General features: G+C 41.7%; 1 protein-coding gene across 4 annotated transcripts in view; it reads left to right on the top strand.

Moving 5' to 3' along the window:
- Positions 1-27,266, top strand: part of brip1 (BRCA1 interacting protein C-terminal helicase 1) — an 87,664-nt gene that overhangs the window by 12,927 nt on the left and 47,471 nt on the right. For all 4 annotated transcript variants that reach the window (XR_004633784.1, XM_034700761.1, XM_034700759.1 and 1 more), the window contains exons 12-19: positions 85-262; positions 376-516; positions 1,415-1,576; positions 12,054-12,213; positions 12,337-12,458; positions 23,890-24,002; positions 24,085-24,167; positions 24,357-24,674. Coding sequence is in view for 3 of the 4 variants with exons in the window: in XM_034700761.1 (XP_034556652.1) it covers positions 85-262; positions 376-516; positions 1,415-1,576; positions 12,054-12,213; positions 12,337-12,458; positions 23,890-24,002; positions 24,085-24,167; positions 24,357-24,674 (1,277 nt within the window). In the remaining variant the exon portion in view is untranslated. The remainder of the gene's footprint in view (positions 1-84; positions 263-375; positions 517-1,414; positions 1,577-12,053; positions 12,214-12,336; positions 12,459-23,889; positions 24,003-24,084; positions 24,168-24,356; positions 24,675-27,266) is intronic.

Below are 27,266 nucleotides of genomic sequence, written 5' to 3'. Positions count from 1 at the left end.
TCCTCACTCATGCATGTTCTCCAGATGAACAATCATAAAGGAAACAACTGAACCAACCTCCACTTTTATCCTGTGGTGTCGTAGGTTTGCTGATGACTACCGGATCGCTCTCCAGAGGAGCTATGCGTGGACTAACCAGGTCCCGGCTGATGTCCCAGACGCTCAGGGCTATTTTGTCCGACCTCGCCAAAGACAACGTCAGAGTGCCCGAGTCAAGACAGAGGTCCTGACGCTCAGCTTCTGGTGCCTCAACCCTGCTGTGGTGAGAGGTTCATTAAGACATTAAGACTGAGTAACTTTAAAGAGTCTGAAATTAAGTGTGACATATTTTTATTTAGACGTATTAAATGCTGAATCTGTGTCTGTGTCTGACAGGCTTTCTCAGATCTGAGTGGATCCGTGCACAGCATTGTGCTCACATCAGGAACCCTGTCACCCATGGGCTCCTTCTCCTCTGAACTCGGGGTGAAGTTCACCATCCAGCTGGAGGCAAACCATGTCATCAACAAATCCCAGGTCAGAGGAATAAGCCAAAAACACTACACTTTATGCATTTGTTGCTGTTCTAGCAAATAAAGCGTTGTAGAAGGGATGTAAGTAAGTGGGTTTAGAGTTAAACTGGGATAAGGTGGTCTGTTTTACTCACTGATTTCTCAATGCCTAAAATCCTGATAAAGAGTCAGTCTCAAAGTTTTAATTATCAATGTAAATTGGCACAAATGTCGGCTACCATTCAGCTCTTCTGCTTGAATCTACTGTAAAACCTTAAATAGTGTATGTATAGTGCATAAACCCTTAACTATCTAAAATAGCTCACTGAAAGTTGGGATACATGTAGAGGACTAACAATGCAAGACATTTACTTTAAGGGCCTAACGTTTCCTGAAAGTTTGATCCAAGACTGATGTGTTATCAAATCCATCAGACTCATGAAATCCAGGTCTTTAAAGGTTAATCAGAGGAGGTAAATCTATCTGCTCCTGTGTCAGTTCGGTATGTATGTTAAAGGTGTTTCAGATTACTTTCAAATTTCTCCTGGAAATCTGAAACCTCTCCCAGTGCCTTTTCTGTCCAGCAGGTGTCACAGTGTCACTGTTTGATTCCAATTAAACCGAACAAAAGGCCTGACAGTGACATGTTTTTATCATGCTGGATTTGGACACACTAGCATAATGAAAATGATGCATGTATGTTCTTTGCGGGCATGAAATTAGGGAGATTAAATCTGTAGTTTTGCGATCATCACAGAATCAAGACCAGTTGAATGATTATTTGTTGAAGATGGTTGAAAAGAAATCCAGGAGCACACATGAGAACTAAGGAGTGTTTAAACCCCTTGCACAGATCGATCTGTATCTATTTACTGAAGCTACTTAATGATATGTTCTTTAAACTTCTCCTTCCCTCCTCTCAGGTTTGGGTGGGAACTGTCGGTGCAGGACCCCAAGGCAGACAACTCCGCGCCACCTTCCAGCACGCTGAGACGTACGCCTTCCAGGACGAGGTGGGCGCCCTGCTGCTCCATGTCTGCCAGGCCGTGGCTAAAGGCGTGCTCTGCTTTCTGCCCTCTTATAAGGTAAACACACGACTAAAAACATACTTTGAAAACAAACACAGGAAACGAAGGCTAGGAAATATGTAAAATGACTAAACTAGAATGAAAAAAGGATGTTCTTAGAAACTGGTGTCGTCTAGTCGTCTTAATCTAAATTAATTGAATTGCATGAAAAAGCTTGAAAACTCTCAAAAAACAGTTAAAGTTGGGCAGAATTTATTTATTGCAGCTCAAAACCATCCAAAATTTAAATCAATGTAGAAGTGTTCATCCTTTTCTAGATTTGGATGATGAACGTTGAGAATTTTCCCATTAAAACTCTGACAGCAAATGATTCAATAAATCATTCAATCTCTAAATGAAAATCAGCAATGTTAATACTGAAAAATACCCTTAAGTGATATCAGTAATCAGAAAAATTATTATTATAGAACCTATAAAATACAACATTTTGACATAAGATTACTATTTTAAGACTGTTGAACAACGACGTGCTGCTCTAAGTAAAAATATGACAGCTGGCCTATGATGCACAAGCAAATGCACAACTTGTACTAAATTATTTTTTTTATCTGTGTATAGGAAAGGATTGGTTTTTTTTCATTTAAATTGTGAAAACGTTGTCGTTGACATGGCATACAAATGATAATGTTCAAGGCAGCAGGGAGACTAGACTAAAACAAATATTGACAAAGGATAAAATTCATTTTCTATCATCTGTTTTACCTTGTAAAGCACTTTGTAACCCTGTTTGAAAATTGCTAATTAAATAAAAATCCATTCTGATTATTATTATTACAGTATATTAACACCTTACAAGCAAAACTCAGGCAATAAACAAGCTATGAATAAATAATCAAGATAAATAATTGGATTAAAAGTGCAACATAAAGTTAGGATTTAAGCTTAAATATCCCAGTGTGTTCATTCAAGTTATTTTTATATTGTGAGTGTGAATCGGGAGGATGGGGGTCTTCTACTTGAGGGATATAAAGGCAAAAAAAAAAAGCAGTTCTGTATACCAACTTTAAAAACAGTGACGATAGGAGTAGAGTTTAAGTTAAAGGAGTAAAGCGACACCTCAAATCGATGCTGTTAGAGCTTCTTTTAGGACCACCTGATTGTGTGTGTTTGTTTTTGTACACTTAAAACAACAAGTTATGACTTAAAAGGACATGATATGATTAATAGCATCAATTTAACACACTATAGTATGAAATAATACAATATGATATGTATCCAAGCTGTCGTCTCTGATGGACATTTCTTTTCTATATATATTCTTGTTGAATTTCTTGTTCTGTACACCTTCTTGTTTGCTGCTGTAACTCCATGAATTTCCCTGTTGATGGACGAATAAAGGAGTATCTTATCTTATCTTACAGTTAAAGGTGCAATACAAATTGGCCTTAAAATGTTGTCTAAAAAACTATGATAACAAACTATAAAAGAGATAACAGCAGTAATGTTCAGTATGTGTATTATTTCTGAATTTGTATCTACATTTCCACCTCAAATATTGAAGAGATGGATTTTAGTTTCAGATTTGAACACTAGTTCCCACAGTCGACCACTTGGAGGCACTAGACACTGTAAGATAAACTATAATATCTCCAGCGTCGGCCCTTTAAAGGTATTTTCATTCAACTCGCACAAAGTGAAACAAGTTAGAGTTTTGAAAGCCCCGACTGGATTCCAGCAGATCCCGCTGTTAGGAGGCAGCTGTCGGTGGTATCATGTGCTACAATAGATCAGCACTAATCAATGGAGGTACTTGTCAAGTACTTGTTAAATGGCGTCACCCTCACAGCACTGTATCCTGTTTCAGTTAATGAGGGCGGCTCTGAGAGCACACTCATAGACACTTTGTCCTCCTTTGTTTGCTGTGCGTTTTTCTTCATGAATTATTAATGTCCACAGGAGCTCAGTTGTCACTTTGGCTTACTAAGGGTCAAGTGGATTTAATTTATCATCGTGTGTTTGTCCACATTGCACATGTTACGTGTTACTTCAATTAGCAAATTTGGTTAATGGACTTATTTTATGTGGGAAACACAACACATGGAAGCCTAGATTAACCAGAGAAACTGTCTGATATTACCAAACTGTTATGACAGAAAATAACACTTAAAATAAGACTGGGGACATCAAGCTGTGAATATATTATTTATTTTAATTAACAAAATGTAATTTAATTTTACTGTGAGTGTGGCATTAGCAGAATAAGCTCCCCTATTATTTTTTGATCTCCTCTTTCTGAGTTTAAGGCATGCATCCCTTTTAATTTATAGCACATTCTGTTCTTATATTGTAGCTGTAATGGGCACTGATTATGATCTGTTCAACCCTTTAGTGATTTTTTTTTCTTTGAATTAACGTTTGAATATATTTAAAGTGTCCCTTGGTTAAAAAGAAAATTACAAAATAGCAGAAAATGTCTGAAATTCTAATTAATTTTATTCAATTATAAACTGTTGCTGTTATCTCTACCTCTTCTGGTTTCAGTGACTCAGTAGAGATCAGCAGCTTAGAGATGCTCTCTCCAGGATGTTGCTCCACTTCTCCCTCTCAGAGATGGTTGGGGGTCCAGTAGCTCCTCAGGCTGCTCTCATATCTGTACCAGCTCACTGTCATTATTTCTCCACGACCAAGACCAGCCTGAGACCACACTAACGTTTTGACCACAGGGTCAACAGGCAGAGGGGGAATGAAGCGGACTACTTTCTGTGGAGTGATTTGATATGACGTGTGATCAGGTTGTTCCTGGTGTCACTTTTGTTGTCTAGAAATAATCAGTGTTCTATTTGGCTTTGATCCACCAACAGCATTCCGTTCTGCTTTGATCCATTCCATTCAGTTCTGTTCTATTCTCCTTTCTGAGGATTGATTTCATTTGATAGTGATCAGGTTGTCACTTTTGCTGTTGATAATTAATCACCGTTATCATGATTGATTGACCAATCAGAATCAAGTATTTAACACAGCGGGTAATAAATAATTTCATCAGTCAAATCAGTCAGTGATATGACTTTAAGAGGTTATACATGTTTTAACTTGAACATATGATATCATTACAGTCAGGCATCACTTGCACACCGTGTCTGTCTCTGCTGAGTAATATCATGTTAAGGAGACAAATTGTTTTCCAACAGTGGACCTTCACACAAGCGTTTTGCCCTTGGCACATTTCGTCTTTGCCTTTGGCATGTAAGCGTGGTTCATGTCAAACGTTGTATTTGGCGGTGTCTCATGCAGTGATCCTCAGTTTGATTCCTTGTTTGCTTGCTATCGAGTTTCCTCCTCCAACAGCTGATGACACCGCCCTCCAAACTGTGCGGGGAAGCGAAGACCGTGGGCCTCGTTGTTTTCTCATTTTACCTTCCTTTTTGTCAGCCTGTGATGCCAGCCGAGGAGCGACTGCGAGCTGTGGGATGTTTTTTTATTATTGATAGCCATGTAGGAGTCTTCTATCTCCCTCTCTGTGCACATGCATTAATATTTAATCTGCAGTCAGCTCTTAAAGATGAGGAGATGAGGGGATATGAAGGGCTGGGGTATTAATTGGAGCCCATGGAGGCCTCGTTGGTGCCGCTGAGTCCCGTCTGCCCTGTCATGCGTGTGTGTGTTTGTGTGTGTGTTTGTGTGTGTGTGTGTGTGTGTGTGTGTGTGTGTGTGTGCAGGCAACACAGAGAGGATAGGTCATCTGCAGACATCCCTGTTCAGTGTGTCTAGGTTATAGCTATCAGCTCCTTATTCAGCCGGCCCTGCGATAGGCAGAGCGAGCAGCGAGGCCTGCAAGCTCAAGGAGGTGTACCATCGCTCTGTTTGCACACAAAGTCAAACGCACACAGCAGGATATGTTAGTTATATTTTCATGATATTTTTAAGGGTAGAAGTAACTTAATGTTAATTCACCACTTTAGAGAACAGATTGCCTCATTAAACTATTAATTGTAAGGCTTTTTTTCTGTTTTGAAAATAAAATAAAAGTGATTTTAAATTTGAAAGGACACGTAGGGCACTTCCAGTAAAGTCACAGGAGCAAGTGAAATGGCTGTCTCTCTTACGTGTGTAGAGACACTCCTCGCCATACGTACCTGAAGAGTTGAATTAATGGGAGATAATCACGTCGATTAAAAATGAAAAAAAAGATGGCGGTCAGTTGTCCTTTGGTGGACCCCACAGGTATTGTCTGCATAATCTTAACTCTGTCTGCACACCTCCATGAGCTACAGACTGCACACCTCCATGAGCTACATGCAATTGTCTGTCCTTAAACTTGGACGATGTGCTCTCATCTCCTCCCGTTAGAAAAATGAAGCCAAAGTATCGTCAAACTTGGAGGTTACTCAGAGGACATAAAAGTAGTAACATGATGCACCTGTTCATATTTAGAGAAAAGTTGAACTTGTCTTTAAAGAGGTAGTGATGTTACTCAACTTTTTAACATACAGAGTTTAGAGATAGTCCGATTAATTGGTCTGCTGCTAACGTTAGCATCCCTCTTTGAGTCCATTTGGATGTTCTACGTTCTGCATTCTACCTGCAGCACTCAGGTGATTTGAAATTGTGTGCTAGAGTTCCCCTGATAATAATCGATGTTACCTGAGCGAAAACGGAAAAACTTAGCCTCTTTTCTAGAGCCTTTGAAAACATAAACGGACAGAAATCCAGAAGTCTTTTTACTGAGCCACCAACGTTTATTTGATAAATATTAATTCAAGCTCAACAGTTTTTTTTCTCAATTGTTGTCATTATTAAATTGTTGTATTTTATCAAATGCAAAACAACAACACAATTACATCAACGTGATATCGGCATTTAATATCGGGCAACCTGCTCTCTAATTATCGGCTGTTGAGAAAACTATACCGGTCGACCACGATCAAAGATGCACCAGAGTCAAATCTGATAAATTGAGCCCAAATGTTCCTGCTGCATCCACCATAATTCCAGATATCCTCTGGTATGTAATTAGAATACATTTAGTTAACAAAATATATTTTATCTGTCTTTTGTTTTCCGGTTGGGGTCATAGATTAGATGTGATTCCTCAGCTTTAGTGCACCAAAGTTAAACGATTGCTCAGAGAACTCAGCAGCATGTTGAGAAGCAGCTCTCAGCTCAGTAAATGTCTTTTTTAAGACACACAGACACACAAAGATGCTTGTAATCACACTCTCACATACACCTTTTCCCATAGAGCCTCACTGTGGTTTTGTAGCACTCCAGCCTCAACAGCCTCCCAGTTAGTGCCCATTAAAACCACAGAGGCCCTGCCGTCTGGTCCCAGCCACCACAGGAAAGGTCCAAAGCTCCGCTCGGGAGAGGACGACTGATGGTTTATGAAAAAAAAAAAAAAAAAAAGCGAGCTTCTGCAGAGGTGAAAAGATGACGGGGAATACAAGATGCTTTTAAAGGAGATTGAGATAAGGGCCATTAGGTGATGTCGCCTTGCTGTCTGTGTGAGGACGCACCCAGTGCTGGCGCCGGAGCTCCGCAGAGCATGTGTCAAATCAAAGTCAAAGCGGACTGCAGGGTGAACACCCACCAGCACGCACCAGCCTCAGCTGCAGCTCAGGGGCACCTGAGGCACCAATCACACAGCTCCAGGAGAGCTGTTATTTCAGAGAGTCTCTCTCTGTCTGTGTTTGGGAGGATATTCGACTCACGGGTCAATTTGTCCAATGTAGCATATCCCTCCTGATTCTCTCAGAGCTGTTTTATAAGAGTTTTTACAGTGGAAACTTCAGGGTTACTGCTGTTCCACTAAGCTCCAGCTTTTTTTAGAGGCTTAAGAGTTTTAAGACATGAAAACAGGTCGAATGTAGCTCCAGTGATCTGCTTTCATGTGCTCTTACTTTCAACGGTGACCCACAGAAGCTATTTGTGGACGTTTATTCAGGTGTGATTGAATTCCTCCAAGTGATGCAACTTTGATCATGTCTACATTATCAGTTGTGGAGTAATTACAAGTTAATTCACAAGTAATCAGTGATGCAAAACATGACAATTAATCATGATCCTCTGCACGGTTATTAAAGGAAAGTAAATCTCTGTGCAGAGGAAGCATTGTTAAGGTAGCGTGTGTTGACGAATATGAAGACGACAAAACATGATTTGAATAAACTGAGCTGAGCGCATGCATGCTCTGAGTGTGAGTGTGAGGGGAGGTAGGAGCCCAGGCTTCTTAGTTTGATTAGTAAAACAATTAAAAACTAGACAGACAGCTGCATTTTGCTCCATATGAGGTTTGATCATCATTACAGGCTCCTTCAGAATCATCCAGCAACGTGACGCCTGCATAAAAAAAGTTTTCCAACACATCAAGCAGACATTTGAGGATGAAGAAATGATACGTCGCCTCTGGTCAGAAACAAAGCATCACTCCGGGGGCGATAATCAGGCACATTAAAAGCCACAAAAGGCGAGCAGATTGGGAATATGAGGGCGGTTAAATCAATGAGACCAAGCAATAAGAGTCCAGCGTAACCAGACCGGACCGGACTGTGAAATCTGTGACCCCTCTTAATTAATGAAATACTCTGAGAGACGGAGGACCTTTGGATCCAGTCTTGTAGGTGTTGGATACATTAATGTCTCTACACATTCATATTAATGTATCTTAAAGTGAAGCCTTATCTGCGTCTGTGTTCCTCTCTGGGCAGCTGCAGTGTTTCTGCAGCGCTGCGTTGTCACCGCCGGTGTGGCTGGGATGTGTAGAGCAGACGACAGGGGAAGGGTGGCAGGCCGGAGGTGGCAGGTGGCTTCTTGCCACCCGTCTTGGCGTGATGGTTGCTGTGATATTTTGGGGCTGAATAATTTACACGGCAACAACACGTCTCCCCTCGCCACTGAGAAATGTGGCTCCTGGCTGCATGTTTCATTAATGCCGTCGCCTCCAGACCCCCTCCATAATTCAGCAGGCACTAGAGAAGCTGCGATGTGTCGCCACACAGCTCACTGACACCGGGGACACGAGGAAGGAGATAGAGACAGAGAGAGAGAGGCCGGATGAAGAGGAGGTGAAAGATGGGGAGATATTGTACGAGGGGAAGTGTAAAAGTGCGAGAAAGACTACAGTTCACTGCTTCTAGCTACTTGTTTCACCACCCTGTCCCAATTGGCAGAGAGGCCTGGCCCACTTTACCGTGTCGCTGGCAGAGGCTGAACATTGCACCTACCATGCCTCGAAAGGGCAATAAATTATTCACACTTTGTTGTGCCCTCTTATGTGCTAAATACTGCTCATTCCCATTTATGATGCCTGGGAATCCTAACCGTGCTCCTTCAGGATGTCTTGTTAGAGTCAGAAAGTGCTGGGCAACAAATACATTTACTTTTACCTCACAACTTTCCCATCTTTTGAGGACAAGAGGAAGAATGTTTCTTTGTTGGGAAGTGTAGCAGAAACATTTCAGGTTAAGGCTACTCTGCAACTGTAAATAAAACACTTCTAAACATGTAAATAACTTTGACTTTATAGTGTTCAGAAAATGTTTGAAACGGGTCTTTTAATGTAGAAATGTCTTGTTTTTTTCAAGATTTTCTTAAACTTAAAAACTCTTCAATTATTACAAAAGAAACTCAAAAAAGGAGGAAAATCTCACGTTTGTTATATTTTCACTACAGCCTTTTTTAAAATATTCTATTTTTCTTGAAATAATGCATAAAATTTTTTAAAATTTGGCTTTTTTTATTCAAAACAAAATTATATATCAAAAAGTAATTTAATGTCAGTGCTGCTTTTTACAAAAACAAATAGATATCATATTTGTTCATTTTGTAATTATACAAAGAAATGTGTGAAATGAGCCTTTAGATGTAGATTTAGCAGCCCGGCCCAGTCGGCCTGCTCACACCAGGCCTCTGTCAGATGTTGTCTGTGCATTATTCATGAAGGTGCTCATGTATGTAATTTTTCTGTCTGTAATTTCTGTGCTGAGCGTCTAACACTCACATGGCTGAAAGCATTTGCTGAAGGTGCTAAAGATGCGTATGAGTGCACAGTGAAACACTTCACACCTGCATGCTGCTGCCTGTGTCAGACCTACACTTCACTACAATGACACTCAATTCAAAAAGGGAAAGCTCTTCACACCACAGTCTGTAACATTGTTATGATTCATGTGAGATAGGATAAACATTTGGGGCTTTTTGACACCCTTGTTCAGAGAATAGGACGGAGGGTGAAGCAGGAAACTGAGAAGAGAGAGTGGAGTCAGATTTGAACCCAGGCCGCCTGCTTCAAGGACTTCAGCTCCTCTACATCGATGCAAGATTTAACAGTTGAGCTAAACTGGCACCCAAATCATTTATAATTTTGGAGTAACCATATAGTTGCAGCTTTTTTATCATCGACTCAATATAAATATTAAGGGCACTCCTGCATTTCCACCCTGTGAGAAAGTGAAGCCAAAATCCTGCCTGGATGGATGCTGACATGTTGCGGTTATGGAAAGTTCAGTGACTCTTGCTGCAGCAGATTTGTGTCCCTTCTCTTTTTCAGCCGCAAAGTAATCGACCCAAATAGAGACCCCCAAAGTTCAGGGGTCATTGAATTTTTAATACCTTGCTTCCTGCTTCCTTTTAATGCTATTCCAATGCAAACACAGACATAGAAAATATATGGAAATGACTGGCCTCCATTGAGACACTTTGGTTTAACTCAGTCCACTTGTTTTCTTGCATGAGTCTTGGAAGGATGTGTTGTTTTATATATTAACAGCATTGCGCAAGAAATTAGTTGAGGACAACTAACAACTGCAGCATGGACATGACTCATGTTTTGGTACAGTCAAACAGATCTTTAATTCTTTCTTCACTGACCAAGTCTTAATTATCCCCCTAATTAAGGTTATTGTCACCTCAGGCTCTTTACCTTGTGGATTCAGCTCCTCTCCGAGTGCAGCCTGGCAGATAATGGCTGTTTTGTTTAGTGGTAGATCCTCCTAAAGTACATAACATGAATTATTCATCCTGCACTAAGGATTGCACTGGAAAGCAATTGAAGGACAAACAGTTTGCTAAGTTGAAGATGCACGTAAGGGGGGTCCTCGTCGATGTAACACTGCATATTTAGTGACTGTGACATGTTTTATTGATGCTAACGTCCTGCCCTTGCTTGCTTTAGGAGGCACCGACCTGACGAAATCTTCCCCATGCTTCATTTCACCACCATCACTCTGGCATGCAAGAAACTATCAGTGCTTCCATGCTGTCTCATTTCCCCGTCTGCTTTTGATGTTTCTCTTTGTTCTGCACAGAGAAGATTTCAGCTTCAATCAAAGATGTTTGAGAACTTCAGTTTGCTGCTCATGCAGGTGAACAGAGAAGGTGTAATACTCAGGAAATGATGATGTTGAGTACTAAGCACCTTCTACTTTTGGCCCAGGCTTCCCCGGTTGTCACTATTACCATGTTGAGAAGTTTTCTGCTGACTCCGAGAAGAACTTCTACTTGACCCTTCTAACACGTTTCCAATCCAGTGGAGCTGCTCTTTGATTGTGAAGCCATGCTTATTCAAGGATATAATCTGCACAGCACAGACAGTGAAGCCATGCTAGGATGAAGGCTTTTAGATCAATGTGCCTCTCCTGAGAGCTGCTGACTTTTTGCACCAACAATACTGCAGGAACAGTGATTTTATTACAGAGGGGGGTTTAAACCCAGCAGCTCTGAATGGTGCAAGTAAAGCAAAGACACACAAGCTGTAACCGGACAGGAGAGCAAACACTGGGCAAGGAAATGCTTCCTGTTTTTACTGCAAGCTTCATATTTCATACTCAAACTGTTACAACATAAATCCTTCTCAGTTAATTGGCGTACACATTTCTAAATTGTTTAAAGTTGTAGATCTGCTGCTTTCTCTTCTTTCTGTATGCCATATTTATCCTTGTTTATACCTTAGACTGCATAAAACATGGATGTAGTCTAAGTGACGTCACCCATTGGTTTCTGAAGAGGCGTTATCAGCCTGAAGATGGTGGTCGCCATATTAGAAATACTCCAAGAAAAAATTGGCTAATCTAGAAACGAGCAACGAGGTGGAGTTGAGAACATGTCAACCTGTCTCTTAACTCAGCCACATCCCTAATTATGCTAATTTAAGCTACATTGTTAGCCATAATGGGCCAAAATGTGCTTTAACATAGGACCTAATGAGGGTTTCTTTGGCTTTTGGGACCAGCCTCTAGTGGACGCTCAAGGAACTGCAGTTTTGTGGCACTCCTGCATTGCCTTCATTTTATAAAACCAGAGGCTGCTGCTTTGTTTGCACCTTTACTAACCATAGAATATTCACAACTCACTAAAACAGCATGATAATCATCACACCAGCGTTTAATATAAGGAGACTGATTGATTCCCACAGTCACAACATGGTCTGGTTAGAGATGTAACTGGTGCAGCTGTGTTTGTATTGTACCATAAAGTGAACGTTAGCTGTAGTTTTATTGATTAACTATCAACAGCATGAATCCTCTTGTGCATTGATCAGATGCTGGACAAGCTGCGAGACCGCTGGACCAACACGGGTCTCTGGGAGAAGCTGGAAATGAAGAAAACTGTGATCACAGAACCCCGCGGAGGAGCCAAGGGAGACTTTGACGAACTGCTTCAAACGTACTACGATGCCATCAAGTACTGCGAGGGAGGAGGTGAGGCTGACTTACAGTGAATACATTCTGAACAGAAGTGATGCATGTGGAGTTAAAGTGCCATTTGCATCTCTCTGTATCCTTTCTTTTTGATACATGCTGTCTGTGTTTTCTCCGTTTCAGACGGCGCTCTGCTGATTGCCGTCTGTCGCGGTAAAGTCAGTGAAGGTCTAGACTTCACAGATGACAACGCCAGGGCTGTGGTCACTATTGGAATCCCCTTCCCAAACATCAAAGATCTTCAGGTGGGTTACATCACAGCAGCCTGCAGGTATCCTGCTCAGACTTGTGGGATTTTTCTTTCAATGTCCTCGTTGATGTGCGGGTTTTATTAGATTCTAGTCTTCACACTGGTCGGTGAATCAAATGATCAATATTTAAGCCTGAAATGTAGGTCATATGTTGCATCTAAGCTGTAGCACAGCATCCCACCACTATCTGGGGCTGTAGCTCCAGGTAAAAGCTCAAGTAACGCTTTGAAGCTCTACTACCTGGATGTAAAGGAGCACAGGTGACAGATGTCATCTGGTAGCACGGCGTGGTTTGTCAGTATGTTGATTTGGTAAATGGAGATAAAGTTGTATGTAGGCTGTTTCTGGTTAAACTGACATATAACCACTCCACCAGAGACATGAGGAACCAGCACAGGCACGTGAAGGACTGAAGACTGGCGGCGCTAGCTCTCCTAATGGTAGCTACACCGAGCAAACCACTTTGACATCGTTCACCTGCAGACTCTGTGATCTCGTGTTAAGCCATGTCGCTATATTTATGGATATTAATGGATATATTAATCCAATTAATCCTGTAAACAAATGTTGTATGGAGCGATGGTGAAACTCTTGAGCAATGCAACTCCCTTTCTTCTACAAAACTTGTTTTTTTTCCACACGTTTTCACTTTAAGAAGCTTTTATGGAATTTTTTTATTTTTAGATTTTGTTGGGGAGGCCTTTTGGGCTTTATCTATATATTAACTTGTAAATAAGTTAATTACCTCTTTAAGTAAATTGATAAAACAGAAAAGGAGCCTTTCTTTGACCTCAATTAATTAATTTTTATCTCTAACACCTTTATAAACCCATCCTCATTTGCCACTGGGTTCCTTAAAGTAGTCAAAGTATATAGTACTGTAACAAATAACTAGGTCATTACTACATCAACGCTCAGCTATCGATGATCGGGATCATGATAGAAGCCGTGTCTGGGAAATGAACACACAGTCATTGTTTTGGCCAAGAGCTAACATTTTGGGTACCACAAACACAAAAGTATACCTCACAGATACACTCACGCACGAACACACACCCACACACACTGAATGAGAGCATCTCTTTTTGGTGATCCGTAAAAAACAATCCCAAAGCGATGTTGCTGTGTCTGCCCCGTCCTTAGCAGATAAAGTTGACCTTTAAGTTTGACTCTCTCCCCGCCTCCCCGGCTCCCGCCTCTCCTCCCCTTTACTCCTCCACGTCCTGCTGTCAGAGCACGACGGAGCTTTCACTAACCTGATCTGTCAGTGTGGGCAGACGTGTGAGTGATTGAAGCTTCCCAGACCCTTTCACCTTAGCCAAAGCTGTCAGCTTCCCCACCGTCAGCTCTCGGGACATTGCTCCATCTTAATCAGATTTATCTCTTCAAGTTCTGTTTGTTTTGGCTCTGAGATGCAACCAAGTACGCTTCAGAGAGTATATATATCAGAGCTCTTACTACAAATCATTTCATTTATTATTCAATAAAGCTGCTGTTAGGGTGAAAGTGCATTTTTGGGCTTTTTATGCCTTTACTGAGAAAATAAGAGCATGTACATTCAGCATGCAATTTAACTGCTAGGCCAAACTGATGCCCCTTGATCACAATTTTTAGCATCTTTAAAAACTCTAAAAAAGAATGCTATCCGCTTTCGATAAACTTGGATATTCTCTGTTTACTCCTGGTTTTTGTGCTGTGATTAGTGTCTCCACAACTGCTCTACAGGTGAGAGAGAGAGAAAGATGTAACCAAACTTTACGACAATGAATATTGCACATGCATATTGTATCGTGTGTATCTAGTGTATCGTGTGAATCATTAAGCATCGTATAGAATCCTATCGTATCGTATTGCGCGTATCGTGTCCTGCGTAGCGTGAAGTATCGTATAGAATCCTGCGTATCGTATCCCGTTTAGCGTATCGTATCCAGCGCAGCATAAAGTATCGTAACATCCTGTATAGCATAGCGTTTCGTATCGTACTGCCCTGCATCGTACTGTTTCGTTTGATATCATATTGCTTCGTGGGAATGTATCGTCTCCGGCTTAGATATGATATTGTATCTTGTCCTGCTTAGCGTAACTTATCGTATCGTATCCTATGGTATCGTATCCTATGGTATCGTATCCTATGGTATCGTATCGTATCCTATCCTATGGTATCGTATCCTATGGTATCGTATCGTATCCTATCCTATGGTATCGTATCGTATCCTATGGTATCGTATTCTATCCTATGGTATCGTATTCTATCCTATGGTATGGTATGGTATGGTATCCTATCCTATGGTATCGTATCGTATCCTATCCTATGGTATCGTATCGTATCGTATCCTATGGTATCGTTTCGTATCCTATCCTATGGTATGGTATGGTATGGTATGGTATGGTATGGTATCGTGTCCTATGGTATCGTGTCCTATGGTATCGTATCCTATGGTATCGTATCCTATGGTATCGTATCCTATGGTATCGTATCCTATGGTGTCGTATCCTTTCGTATCCTATGGTATCGTATCCTATGGTATCGTATCCTATGGTATGGTATCGTATCCTATGGTATCGTATCCTATGGTATGGTATGGTATCCTATGGTATGGTATCCTATGGTATCGTATCCTATGGTATCGTATCCTATGGTATGGTATCGTATCCTATGGTATCGTGTCCTATGGTATCGTATCCTATGGTATCGTGTCCTATGGTATCATATCCTATGGTATCGTGTCCTATGGTATCGTATCCTATGGTATTGTATCCTATGGTATCGTATCCTATGGTATCGTATCCTATGGTATCGTATCCTATGGTGTCGTATCCTTTCGTATCCTATGGTATCGTATCCTATGGTATCGTATCCTATGGTATGGTATCGTATCCTATGGTATCGTATCCTATGGTATCGTATCCTATGGTATGGTATCGTATCCTATGGTATCGTATCCTATGGTATCGTATCCTATGGTATGGTATCGTATCCTATGGTATCCTATCCTATGGTATCGTATCCTATGGTATCGTATCCTGTGGTATCGTATCCTATGGTATCGTATCCTGTGGTATCGTATCCTATGGTATGGTATCGTATCCTATGGTATCGTATCCTATGGTATCGTATCCTATGGTATCGTATCGTATCCTATGGTATCGTATCCTATGGTATCGTATCCTATGGTATCGTATCCTGTGGTATCGTATCCTATGGTATCGTATCCTATGGTATCGTATCCTGTGGTATCGTATCCTATGGTATCGTATCCTATGGTATCGTATCCTATGGTATCGTATCCTATGGTATCGTATCCTATGGTATCGTATCGTATCCTATGGTATCGTATCCTATGGTATCGTATCCTATGGTATCGTATCCTGGGGTATCGTATCCTATGGTATCGTATCCTATGGTATCGTATCCTGTGGTATCGTATCCTATGGTATCGTATCGTATCCTATGGTATCGTATCCTATGGTATCGTATCCTATGGTATCGTATCCTATGGTATCGTATCGTATCCTATGGTATCTTATCGTATCCTATGGTATCGTATCCTATGGTATCGTATCCTATGGTATCGTATCCTATGGTATCGTATCCTATGGTATCGTACCATTTCATAACGTATCATATATCATATCCTAGTTTCCTGGGAATCGTATCGTAGCTGTCATATCGTATTGTACAGTTTCGTATTGAGTCGTAGATTTTGCGTTTTGTTACATCCCTCTTCTGTCACCACTTCTTCCTAGAGCATCAATCCAAACAGATTCATCCACAGCTGAAAGTAATCCCCAACAAATGCTGTGTGAGTAACGTTTGAGTGACATCGGAGCGGGCAGCTGCTGAAGGAAGTTAAATCACAACTCACTTTTAGGAATTGTTAATCAGGTCTTGTTGTTATTTTGGTGTACACTGGATTACTTTGCACTGAAAGAACACTTCAGAGGTTTTTATCGGCTTCAGCTGAACGAGGTTCTAGGTTTTACTCATCTGGTTAACATAACTAATCAAACACAGAATAATGCACTTCAATATATAAAAGAAAAGTCAGTTATTAAAACAGTTAGTACCTACTCCAGTGTAACTCTGCTTTGAAATAATGTGCCTGATGTGGAATACAACAGGATCCGAGTGGATGGAGTGGAGCATCAGGAGGAGGATTCAGGAAGCCGGAGCTCGTTAGGGAGAAGGTGGAGCTGACCGAGCGTGAAGACAGCGTGCATTTCTAATGACAGATTCTGTGCTCCACATCAACAGCCTTTGTTTGTTTGCTACAAGTCAGAGAGCTCCCCGTCTCCAGTCACATCTATTCATAACTCTGCAGCGCGATCAGGGACTGCTGGAGGAGGAAAATACTGCAGTTTGAATATTTAAAAAAATAAGACATATTTCAGAGTCCAAGATATTCACGTCCTCTTAACACATTCTGCAGGAACTCTTTTCTTTGCACTTTGGAATTGAAATGCTCCCAGGCTTCAGACGTCTCAGGATGTGATGGTGTTGCATCACTTGTTTGCCATTTCTCAATCTTCTTTTTGCTTCCCCCTCTCGTTATATTTCTTCTTCAGGTGATTCAGGCACCATGAAACCCAAAAACCATTTTAATATCTCCTGACTGAAGCTTCATTCTGCTCCTGAAACACCAGCAGCTGTTTTGCTCGTTATTAAAACCATGTTTATGTTCAGGGACTTTTTCTCCTTTAACACATTCTCACCTCTGTAAGTGCTCCATGTTAACACCTGATCATATTTACACCACATGTCTCCCATTCAAACCGGCACATGTGCACGACATGCTCTCACATTGTCACTTCCACGCTCTCTTAACAGCACACACGTGGACCCAGACATATTAATTCATTCATTCGACGCTGCTCTCACACGGCAGCACCCCATCGCGAGGATAAGAGGTGTGCGCCTCTCCGTTTAAACTGCTTCAGCACTCACACGCCTGCACAGCTCGCATTCCCAGACAGGCATAACTCTCTGACGCTGCAGCCTAAGCACACAGCATGGCCTTTTACTGGCCTGTTGTGTTATTGTGACAAAGATCAAAGGTTGAACTTGAAAAGTCCTCTGCAGAGAAAGCCTTGCCAAAGCTGGAATTACATTTCCAATCGCATGTCTTACAGTTAACAGTCGCGTCCTGCGTGAGTGAGCCGAACAATAAGCGGCTTTAACGAGCAATAAAAAGACACTTACAACTGATAAAGCATCTCTGCGAGTTTAATGACGGGCTCAGCCGACCTCTCTCTGCTGCTCTTTATTAAAGACGACCACGAGAGGAGTTTAATTCTGAGGCCTGCAAGCTTTAAAACGGACGGATGAAGGGGATCTCAGAGGAATGTTGGAGACTTTATGGGAATCATCAAAAAAAGACGAGGGGATGATGGATGCTCCGGGCTGACTCAGGACACTGTACACATGGCTTTATCATCAGCGCTGTAAAATACATGATCCCTACTTGTTCTCTCCTTGTCAGCACCACAGGCCAGACTTAGAGAGATGTCTGAGTCCACATTCTTCTGTGTTGATTCACGTTCAACCCGATATTTACCCACAACAGCGCGGAGACATTTTCACACCGTTCATTACGACGCTGGGTACCATTTAAAGATGTTTGCAAACACGATGAAAAGATGTAACACCCAAACCCAAAACAGGACTTATTACTCTACAGGATATGACTCGACTGTTTTTCATCCACAAGATAAAACAAAGATCAAACTAGAGGCTTGATTGTGAATCCAGCAAACCTGGCCTTCATGAATTTCAATGCAATAGAGAGAGGAGGACATGACATGCAGCCACTGCAGAGGTCAGGGTGCAAACCAATTCAGGGTCTTCGATGGAGGTCAAGTTGGAAGTAAGTATAAGCGTTAAACAGCTAGAAAGCGTCTGCTTATCGTCTTAAGTTAGTTGCCCAGTGGAGCATGCAACATTACCCTGAACTCACTAAACTAGGGATGCATGATATGGATGTTTTTGAGCCGATACGGATAAGAACCCACTCCTGAAGGCAGACATAAAAGGTGTACTTTCTGCACACCTGAGGGTAAGTCCATCTGTCTGTGGTCAGACTTGTGTCCTTGACGTTGTTGTGGATCAGACAATGGATATGCACACAGAGCAGGTAGGGAGACGTCTGCAGAGTAGACTCAGGATACTGTTCCAAATATTAGTTGCTGAAGTCCTCGGTCTGCTACCTGGAGAAAGGTGATCATCAGGTGCTGTTTAGCTTTGGATTTCCTCTGTTAAACTTTCTGCAGCTCTCAAATGTCTACAATCGGCTAATGCTAGCCATAACTGCTACTGTTGGTATTTCTTCAATACATCTTTGTTGCAATGACGACTTTTCAGGTGACTTGTTGGGATAAACTTGAGAACTTTTCCCCTCCTCTTGAATACTTGCAGCACATTTTGCAAGTCATGTTCACTTCTGAACTCAACATCCACACAAGTGACGCCATTTTTACTCTCGACAGCTTGTTGCAGCTGTGCTTGTTCTTCTTCTCTTTATATAAGATAAAATAGGTTCTTAATTGATCCCAAAAGGGGAAATTCAGTTGTTGCAGGAACGCAGAAACAACAGGTAAGTTAACAGAGTAGGTGGCGGTATGAGATCTGTCATTCTTGTTTCTACTGCGTTGGAATGTGTCGGCCAGAAAAAACATAAATGAAAGCAGCTTTTCAGATAACACAGCTAGCTTTCACATCTCAAAGGATCAATTTATCTAATTACCTTGAGATGATATGATTATGATGAATAGACGTTGTGGTGATGCACATGTTATGAGAAAACCAGCATTATCTCCAGATAATGAGATCAAGAAGTCGATCATTTCACATCCTTTTACAGCTTCAGTACTAATTTTCTCAGCACCTGAGGGAGTAAACAATATTCATGTCATCCAACTTTAAAGTTTGCACCAACCAGGACTTAACAGTTTCAGATATATTAAATGTTTGACTTTTATCAGATCATAAAGTTGAGAAACGGACACATGTGGCAGCTCGGAGTGAACTTTTTGAACACCTTATACGAAACGACCAAGATGATAGGAGCACAAACTCTATCTTGATTTAACTCTATCTTTAGAGGATTGTCTGAGACGTTTAAATCATTGAAAGTTGTCAGTCGTCAACAAAAACCCAAAAGACTGAAACCCAGAACTAATTCTCACCTGCAACCTTCACCTGACATCCAACAACTTCATTCTCCAGTCATTACGTTTTCGTTTTAGTGCAAAGGTGGAATGAGTTGAATTCAGTTGGTAGTTTGGTGTGAGTGGAATCTTGTGCACGTTGGAAAGCAGTGTGATACTCTGATGCCCTTGTGAGTGTGTGTGTGAGTGTGTGTGTGTCTGTGTCTGTGTGTGTGTGTGTGTGTGTGTGTGTGTGTGTGTGTGCAGCAAACACACATGCACACATGGACACTGTTTTCAAGACAAACCACTCAGCTGTCAGCTCGGCCTTATGTGGCAGATGAGGCGCTCAGCAATCTCAGTGACAGGCACAAGATGTCCCGGACTGCCAGGGGCGTGCACACTGACACTGACGCACACACACACACACACCGTCACACACACACACACACACACCCTGCGTAAAATGTAGCTCAAACAGATGCGCTCAGCTGCGAATCATGCCTACTGGTCAAATATATGTTTTTAGGGATGAACAGGTAGCTGTAGAGGACAAGGCCAAAGCAAGCGAGTGATCTCTTGACATTTTAACTAATCCCTTCTAGCTTGTGGTTTCTTGCACATTTGCGAGACTTGCTAGCAGCCAGAATTGGCTTTTTCACATATGCAACCTGTCATGTTAGATCGAAGGATGACATGGTACAGAGCGGGGACGTGATGGCTCGAACGCTGAAGTGGACTGTGATTGGATTTGGATGACACCGCCGGCTCGGGGCTACTGGCCTTTCTGCTCGAGCTGTGGGTTTAGAAGTGGATTCTTTAACTGCTCTGGTGTCTCATACGTTGGCAAACATCGCACCATGAAGCCAGCAGCGTTAACAATACTCCTTGTGACAGGGCGGCCTCCCTGCAGTATTATTCTATTTGCACGTATAAAACCTTTTAAATCTCTCATGATTGGAGCTCTAAAGGTCTTCTTGTGTGTGTGTCAATATTTCCAGGTGTTCCTCGGTTGTTTGCATGCTTCTTAGGTAAGGTGTTATTAGTCATAGCCCAAGTTTGGGGCGACATTTAGGATTTCCTGTGACTCTGCTTGTTTGTTTATGCCCAGACAGACCACAGTGGCATTGCGTGATGCGCGTGAGGGAGCAGGCTGTACCTGCCACGGCCCCCGTGTTTGGTGGCTCAGGGCGAACACACGGTACCTGTCAAAAGCAGTTAAAGCCCTGTTCAGCAGGCTGCCTTGCATGGCATCCCGTCAGACGCCAGCTGAACTTTTCACTTGTCAATTCTGAAAGGTTAGCGCTAAAATCAGCAGAGACAGATGCAAATGGATGGATGCTTTCCTGGCATTTTTGTGCAGGGATGCTTCATGTCACCTAGACCACCTTGTCTGCCCCCGTCTCCCCTCACCACTCTGTCATCGCTTCTGTTTAGCTCCTCTGTTCCACTTTCAGGACACGTCTGTCTGCAGGGGCAGTTAGAGCCGATCCCTTCAGGTCCTCGGTCGTATTTGTTTGGGGTTTGCTTTGTCCTGGATCCGTCATTCTCTTAATTTTCCCCTTTAATGTTCAAGATTAATCAAACTAGTTCTTTATTAAGATAAGATATAAACGAAGCCTTCTTCGCCACACGAGTTGTGCCACATGTTTGACATGCTGCCTTTGGATCACTTCTCTAATCTCTCATTAAAAATCTCAACTTCTATCTGCTCTTCTCAAACTTATCAGAGGAACAAGTTTCATCTCTACAACGACAGTTCCAGTTAAAAAATGCTGCATCTTGTGCGATGCTATGAAATGATAAGCAAGTCCAACGATGCCTTGGCCACCATGGCTTGCTCCTGATATGCTTATCTAAAAAGATACCGCTACTGCTTCCATGTTTATCCTGATTCTGTGGTGGTAGTACGTCGTCAAACTAAAGACACCTGTAACAAAGTTTGACAGGAACCTCTGTAAGGTAAGTCACATGAAACGTTCGGAGTAAAGCACTTTCGGGGGTTTGACATTTGCCCTAAGAAAGTTTTATCCACATGCTGCAAACTTCCACCAACCTGATGCTACAGTTCTGGTCGATGCAGCAGGCAAAGAGCTTCAACAAACGAACACTCCCTCCTCATGATTTGTTTGTTCTTGGATCCTTTGAAACACGTGACTTTTGAACACAGCAATCACACTTTGATGCAGAAAAAAACAAGCGCGCTGAGATTGCCTAGAAGAGGTGCGCTCGCTTCCAATTGGACCTCTGTTTGCATTGAGAAAGCAACTCAGCTCCTGCAACAACTAGCTGCTTGACTCATCGAACTAAAGTAGTAGACGAGATTAGCGTGAAAATAGCGATAGGCTCACGTTACTCGTCGTTTTCATCCAATTCAACATCATTAGAAGAGCTGGTAGAAGAGCTGGCGCTAGGTGTAGCAGCATCACATGACTTCAGAGTTTAGTCCAGCTGGTTGAACCTTCACTTTCATCACGCTGCTCTCCTTTACATCCTGCTGTCAGAGTTTCTTGGCCTTCAGTGGTAAAATTCCATCTCCTTCATGAAGTTTGTAAACTTCTGAGTTTTTGTGAATGTTGTCCGACATTTAAAAAACATGCTCATCTGTCCGCATGTCCATGAGTCCAACCCACATCTCATTTCGTTGACTGGCAAACTGGCAAGCGTTCAACTCACCAAACTAGGGATGACCACAATTAATCGATTATCGATTAATTAATTGTTAAGAAATTACTCGAAACACACATTTTTGTTAGCAATTTTCCGTCATGTGGAACAAACATCATGTGGTCTCATATTACACTCATCTATCAGGGAGGTGTTTTAAGTTTAAAGCATGTTTGGATGTGAATCAGCTGTTAAAGGTGTTGTGCACAGCGGAGACGCTCTGCTGGAGGCTGCGGCTGCGCGTCAGGTCTCCACGTGCGTTTTTTCAAAGAGGATCAATACAAAACTGCTGCCAACAACAACACGGACACAAAGGTTGACAGCTTTAAACAGGATATTTCCCACCTTTGGATACAAAGGCAACAGACAGGTGGGAAATTCTGGTACGCTACGTTTACAGACCAGCAACATCAGAGCCGTCTGGGCTTTTCTCCAGCGGGACTGATTATGACCCGGTTGCGCTCCTGGCTGACACCTGACCGAATACACATGTTTATTTTTCTCAATAAGAACGAGGAGACAGAAAACTGGACACTGTGAGTCTGAAGTACTGTTAGTATTATGAGCCTTCACTTTATAAGATTATGTCCGCGGAGAATATTTTAATGAGCCTGATCGTTGATATTCTGCGTGTCAAACGTGTACCCGTATTCAATACCGTCAGTTTTATGCATTTTGTTGCTGTAGAAAATACATTTTAGGGGGAAAACAACCTATTTGGCATTGTTTTTGACGTAAGAATAATAATGTTTTTTTTTTTTATCAATTAATCGATAATTGATCGTTAACATTTCCAAAAATCGATCACGGAAAATACTTAAAATGTACATCCCTACACCAAACACATTCTTTTGCCACCAAATTTGGACACTGAAACTAAATAATAACCATTTTGCCTCTATTAGTAGCCTGGGCCTTTATTTGGGAATATGAGGTAGGCTTTAAATGTCTTGTAAGAAAACTTTTACCCAGAAAAGATGGAGTTTTCATCGTTGTCTCAGTCTTTATTTCCGTCTTTAACACAAGCTGCAGAGTCCTCCCTGTCCCTCCTGTCCCTCCTGTCCCTCCTGTCACTCACTGAAACATACATTTTTCCGCCATATTCCTGATCAACTTATAGGATGCTGTAACGCCAATTGGGCGCTTCATTACACAGTCAACCAGATAAACGATTAACATAAACAGGCTTGTAATTGAGACCTGCCTTTATTTGAAACCTGCAGCCACATCTGGCCACTAAAAGGGACCCGGCCTTTAATTTGGGCAGGCTTTTATTTAAAGTAACGTTTGAAATACTGATGATGGCGGTCAGGAAAGCAAAAACAAAAGCAGACTCAAGCTGGAGACTCTCTCTTTCAGAGGAGTAGTATGATATGATTGTTGAAGTATTTCTAATGGAATGAATCAGCTCCTCTCTGAGGGATCAGAAAACCCAAATTTGAAGAAATCTTGGGGAGGTAGGAATCGTTTGTTCGTCCAGATGCCCTCCTTTTGTTTACATCTTTTTGCGTGTGCAGCTCATCTTTATTTTTTTGAACAGTGAACCATCCTGTGTTGTTTTTTTAGTTCTATTACACACTGACTCACCTTTTAATTCCCTCACGTGTGGTTTCAGGTGGAGCTGAAGATGAAGTACAACGACCAACACTGCAAGTCCAGAGGTCTTCTTCCAGGCAATCGCTGGTACGAGATCCAGGCCTACAGAGCTCTGAACCAGGCCCTGGGGAGGTAAATCTGTCTTTACAGAGTGCAGAGTGTGTATCTGATCTCTGTCTTTCATTCTTAAACCTTTTAACTTTTATTTTAAAAGATGCATCCGCCACAAGAACGACTGGGGGGCGCTGATTCTAGTGGATGACCGTTATAAGCAAAATCCCAACAGATACATCACAGGTACTCAGACATGTTCCTCACACGGCACAGCTCTCTGCTTAAACACTAGATGGCAATAGTTATCCACTGTAGGACTGTTGGTGGTGTGTGTGTCTGCCTCTGTTTGATCTGTGTGTGTGTGTGTGTGTGTGTGTGTGTGTGTGTGTGTGTGTGTGTGTGTGTGTGTGTGTGTGTGTGTGTGTGTTTCAGGTCTGTCTAAATGGGTACGCCAGCTCGTCCAGCATCACGACACTTTCGGCAACGCCATGCAGTCTCTGGTGGCGTTCTCGGAGCTGCAGCAGAAGAGAGAGGAGGCGGCGGCCCCCGCAGACAGTCAGACCCTCAGCTCCACCGCCCTCTCGTCTCCAAATGGTCACCTGGCTGCACCTGTAGAGGACCTGTGTTCAACCAAGACCTCAGAACCTCAGACACCAAGCCAATATGTGAAACCACCTGAACCACAGACCCCCTCATCCGTCAGTTTTTTCTCTCATACACAGTTAAAGGCTGAACAGAAAGAAAGAGAAGGTGAGCTAAAGAAGAATTAATGTGCTCTAAAATCCTATCAAATTATCTTTGTGTGATTTTTAACGCTCATGTTTCTGCAAGAACAATGTCAAAAAACATAAACAAACACATATTTTAGTTATTTAAATCTGAGTTATCATTTATTTTATTTACAAGGGATGATTAAATGTAATATAGTCAAATGAAAAATCATAACAAAGTGTTTATAGCGTGTGTACACTTTCTAATTTTGTGTCTTTTTATTGGGTGTTTAAATCTTATTAAATAAGCGGTAATCAGTGTCATAAATCGCCCTGCTGCATCCTGCAAAAACAAGGCCAGAGGGGGGGCGCCGTGGAGTCCCTAAAAATAACACTAATAATCAGAAAACTCCAACCAAAATGATTCAAGGTTTTGATTTAACAGAACGATATCTGCCAAGAGTGAAAAGTAGCTGCTGCACAAATTAATTCTTGTGTTTTTTAAAGGGGACATATCACGCTTTTTTCATCAATATATATTGGTCTAAGAGGTCTCCAAAACATGTCTTTAAAGTTTATGCTCAAAAAAACACTTTGAAATCAGATTTTGGCATGCCTGAAAAGTCCTCTTCTTCATTCCTCATCAGAACACTCTGTTTTCTCTCTGACCACGCCCCCTCAGGAAGTGGATGTGGCCTCGGCTCTCCAGCACGTTGATCTAATGTTTACATGTTGGATGAATATACACGGCTGCTCAGAGATCGCGTTACTTCAACCCTCTGAATCTGATCCTGACGGAGAGGCGCCTGTAGCAGGACCTTTCTGAAGGATTGGTCACAGATTTAGTGTTTCTTGTTGTTTTATTTGTCAGTATGTAGACGTGTGTCTTGGTACACAGCTACGAACATGTAGCTATGTGGCTATGCTAACTAGCGCTAGCACTTATCCATGATAAATAAAAATCATCCACTAGATCTTCAAATCTGCAGACGTGGGGAGTAAAACCGACCTCTGCCAGAAAGGCAGCAGGACCTTTTATGAAGGATTGGTCACAGATTTAGTGTTTCTTGTTGTTTTATTTGTCAGTATGTCGACGTGTGTCTTGGTACACAGCTACAGCTACAGCTACAGCTACAGCTATGAACATGTAGCTATGTAGCTATGCTAACTAGCGCTAGCACTTATCCATGATAAATAAAAATCATCCACTAGATCTTCAAATCTGCAGACGTGGGGAGTAAAACCGACCTTTGTGTTTATTAAGACAGCCTACAACTAGCATGCCTCCCTCCTAAGCTCCTTGTTAGCACACATTTGTGCAGGTAATGAAAAATGGAGGGGGGATTCAGTATTATTTTATACAGTCTACGGGCTGAACAAGCTCCGAGCTCTGACTCCGTGACAGACCGGATATTGTTGTTACGTAACAAAAACACGGAAGTCTGAAACGGCTCGTTTCACACACATTTACAGAAAGGTGGAGAAATCAGAACAGGGGCAGAATGGATTTTTTTCATTCTCGGGGGGTTTGTAGACATGCCAGGGACACATATTTCAGGTAAAGAACCATTAAAAAGTCAATTTTGCATGATATGTCACCTTTAATTCATCAAAAATATGGCATAGTGTCGTTTTGATTTCATCGACTGATGTAGAACTTATGAGGAAAGTGGATCTTACATAAGATGAAACCAAAAGATAAAGTATCTGTTGAGTTGATTTAGAAGTTTTGGCTTACAGTCAATGATAAGTAGCGTCCTAGTTTGTCTCTTCGTCTTATTTCCTCCAGCATTTCTTGGTAAAAATAACAGCTTGATCATCCTGTCTTAACTGTTCCTGTATAAACACAACACCCAGTGTAAAACTACTGTTTCTAATGAACATAGAAGCACAAACAAATACTTGGATGATTCAAATTTCAACACCAATGTTATCAGACTGAATCCTGTATCTCTCTTTTAGAGTTTGTGTGTAAGTAGTAACTAAAGACCATCAAAATGAGGTTTATATTTTCTTTATTGTCAATTTTAATATCATGGAGGAGGCGTTAGATCAGTGTGCTCAAGACACTTTTTCTTAAAAGTTTTAGCATCAAAGATTGGAGGTGTTAAAAAGAAGATCAGTAAAGGGATAAGATGTACCGCTTTGTCCACAGGGGGCGCCAAAATCGTCACAAACGGAAAGTTACTCACTGAAGCTTTAAACAAAATTATAAAAAGATAAAAATAACTCTAAAATAATGCAAACAAGCTGCACAGAAACTGCACATTGCTGATTTCATTTTAACCAGCAATGTGCAGTTTCTGTGCAGCTGCGTAGCTCGTCATAGTTCCATCTGTTTTCACCATGTGCAGTTTGAAACCCTACTAGCTTCCTGTACGGTACTTCAGCTCAGTGTTCAGTAACTTTGATTATGTGGACGCCCTGTGCATAGCTAATTCTCCTATAGCCTCACCACCGCCCCGTGCTGGTCACTGCTAAAATTTGTAAGTCAAAGTAGCGTTCTACAAGTTGCATTTATTTAATAACACACCTCTGTTTTCGTTGCGGTGCATATCAGTGAAACTTTAGCTAGCATAGCGCCACCTTCTGGGTGACATACAGCAAATATAACTCCTTTTTCTGCATTTTT

This window comes from Notolabrus celidotus, chromosome 14 (genome assembly GCF_009762535.1).
Source record: "Notolabrus celidotus isolate fNotCel1 chromosome 14, fNotCel1.pri, whole genome shotgun sequence".
NCBI lineage: Eukaryota > Metazoa > Chordata > Actinopteri > Labriformes > Labridae > Notolabrus > Notolabrus celidotus.
The sequence above is the reverse complement of the archived record's forward strand: the minus strand, read 5'-3'. Positions and strand labels throughout refer to the sequence as shown.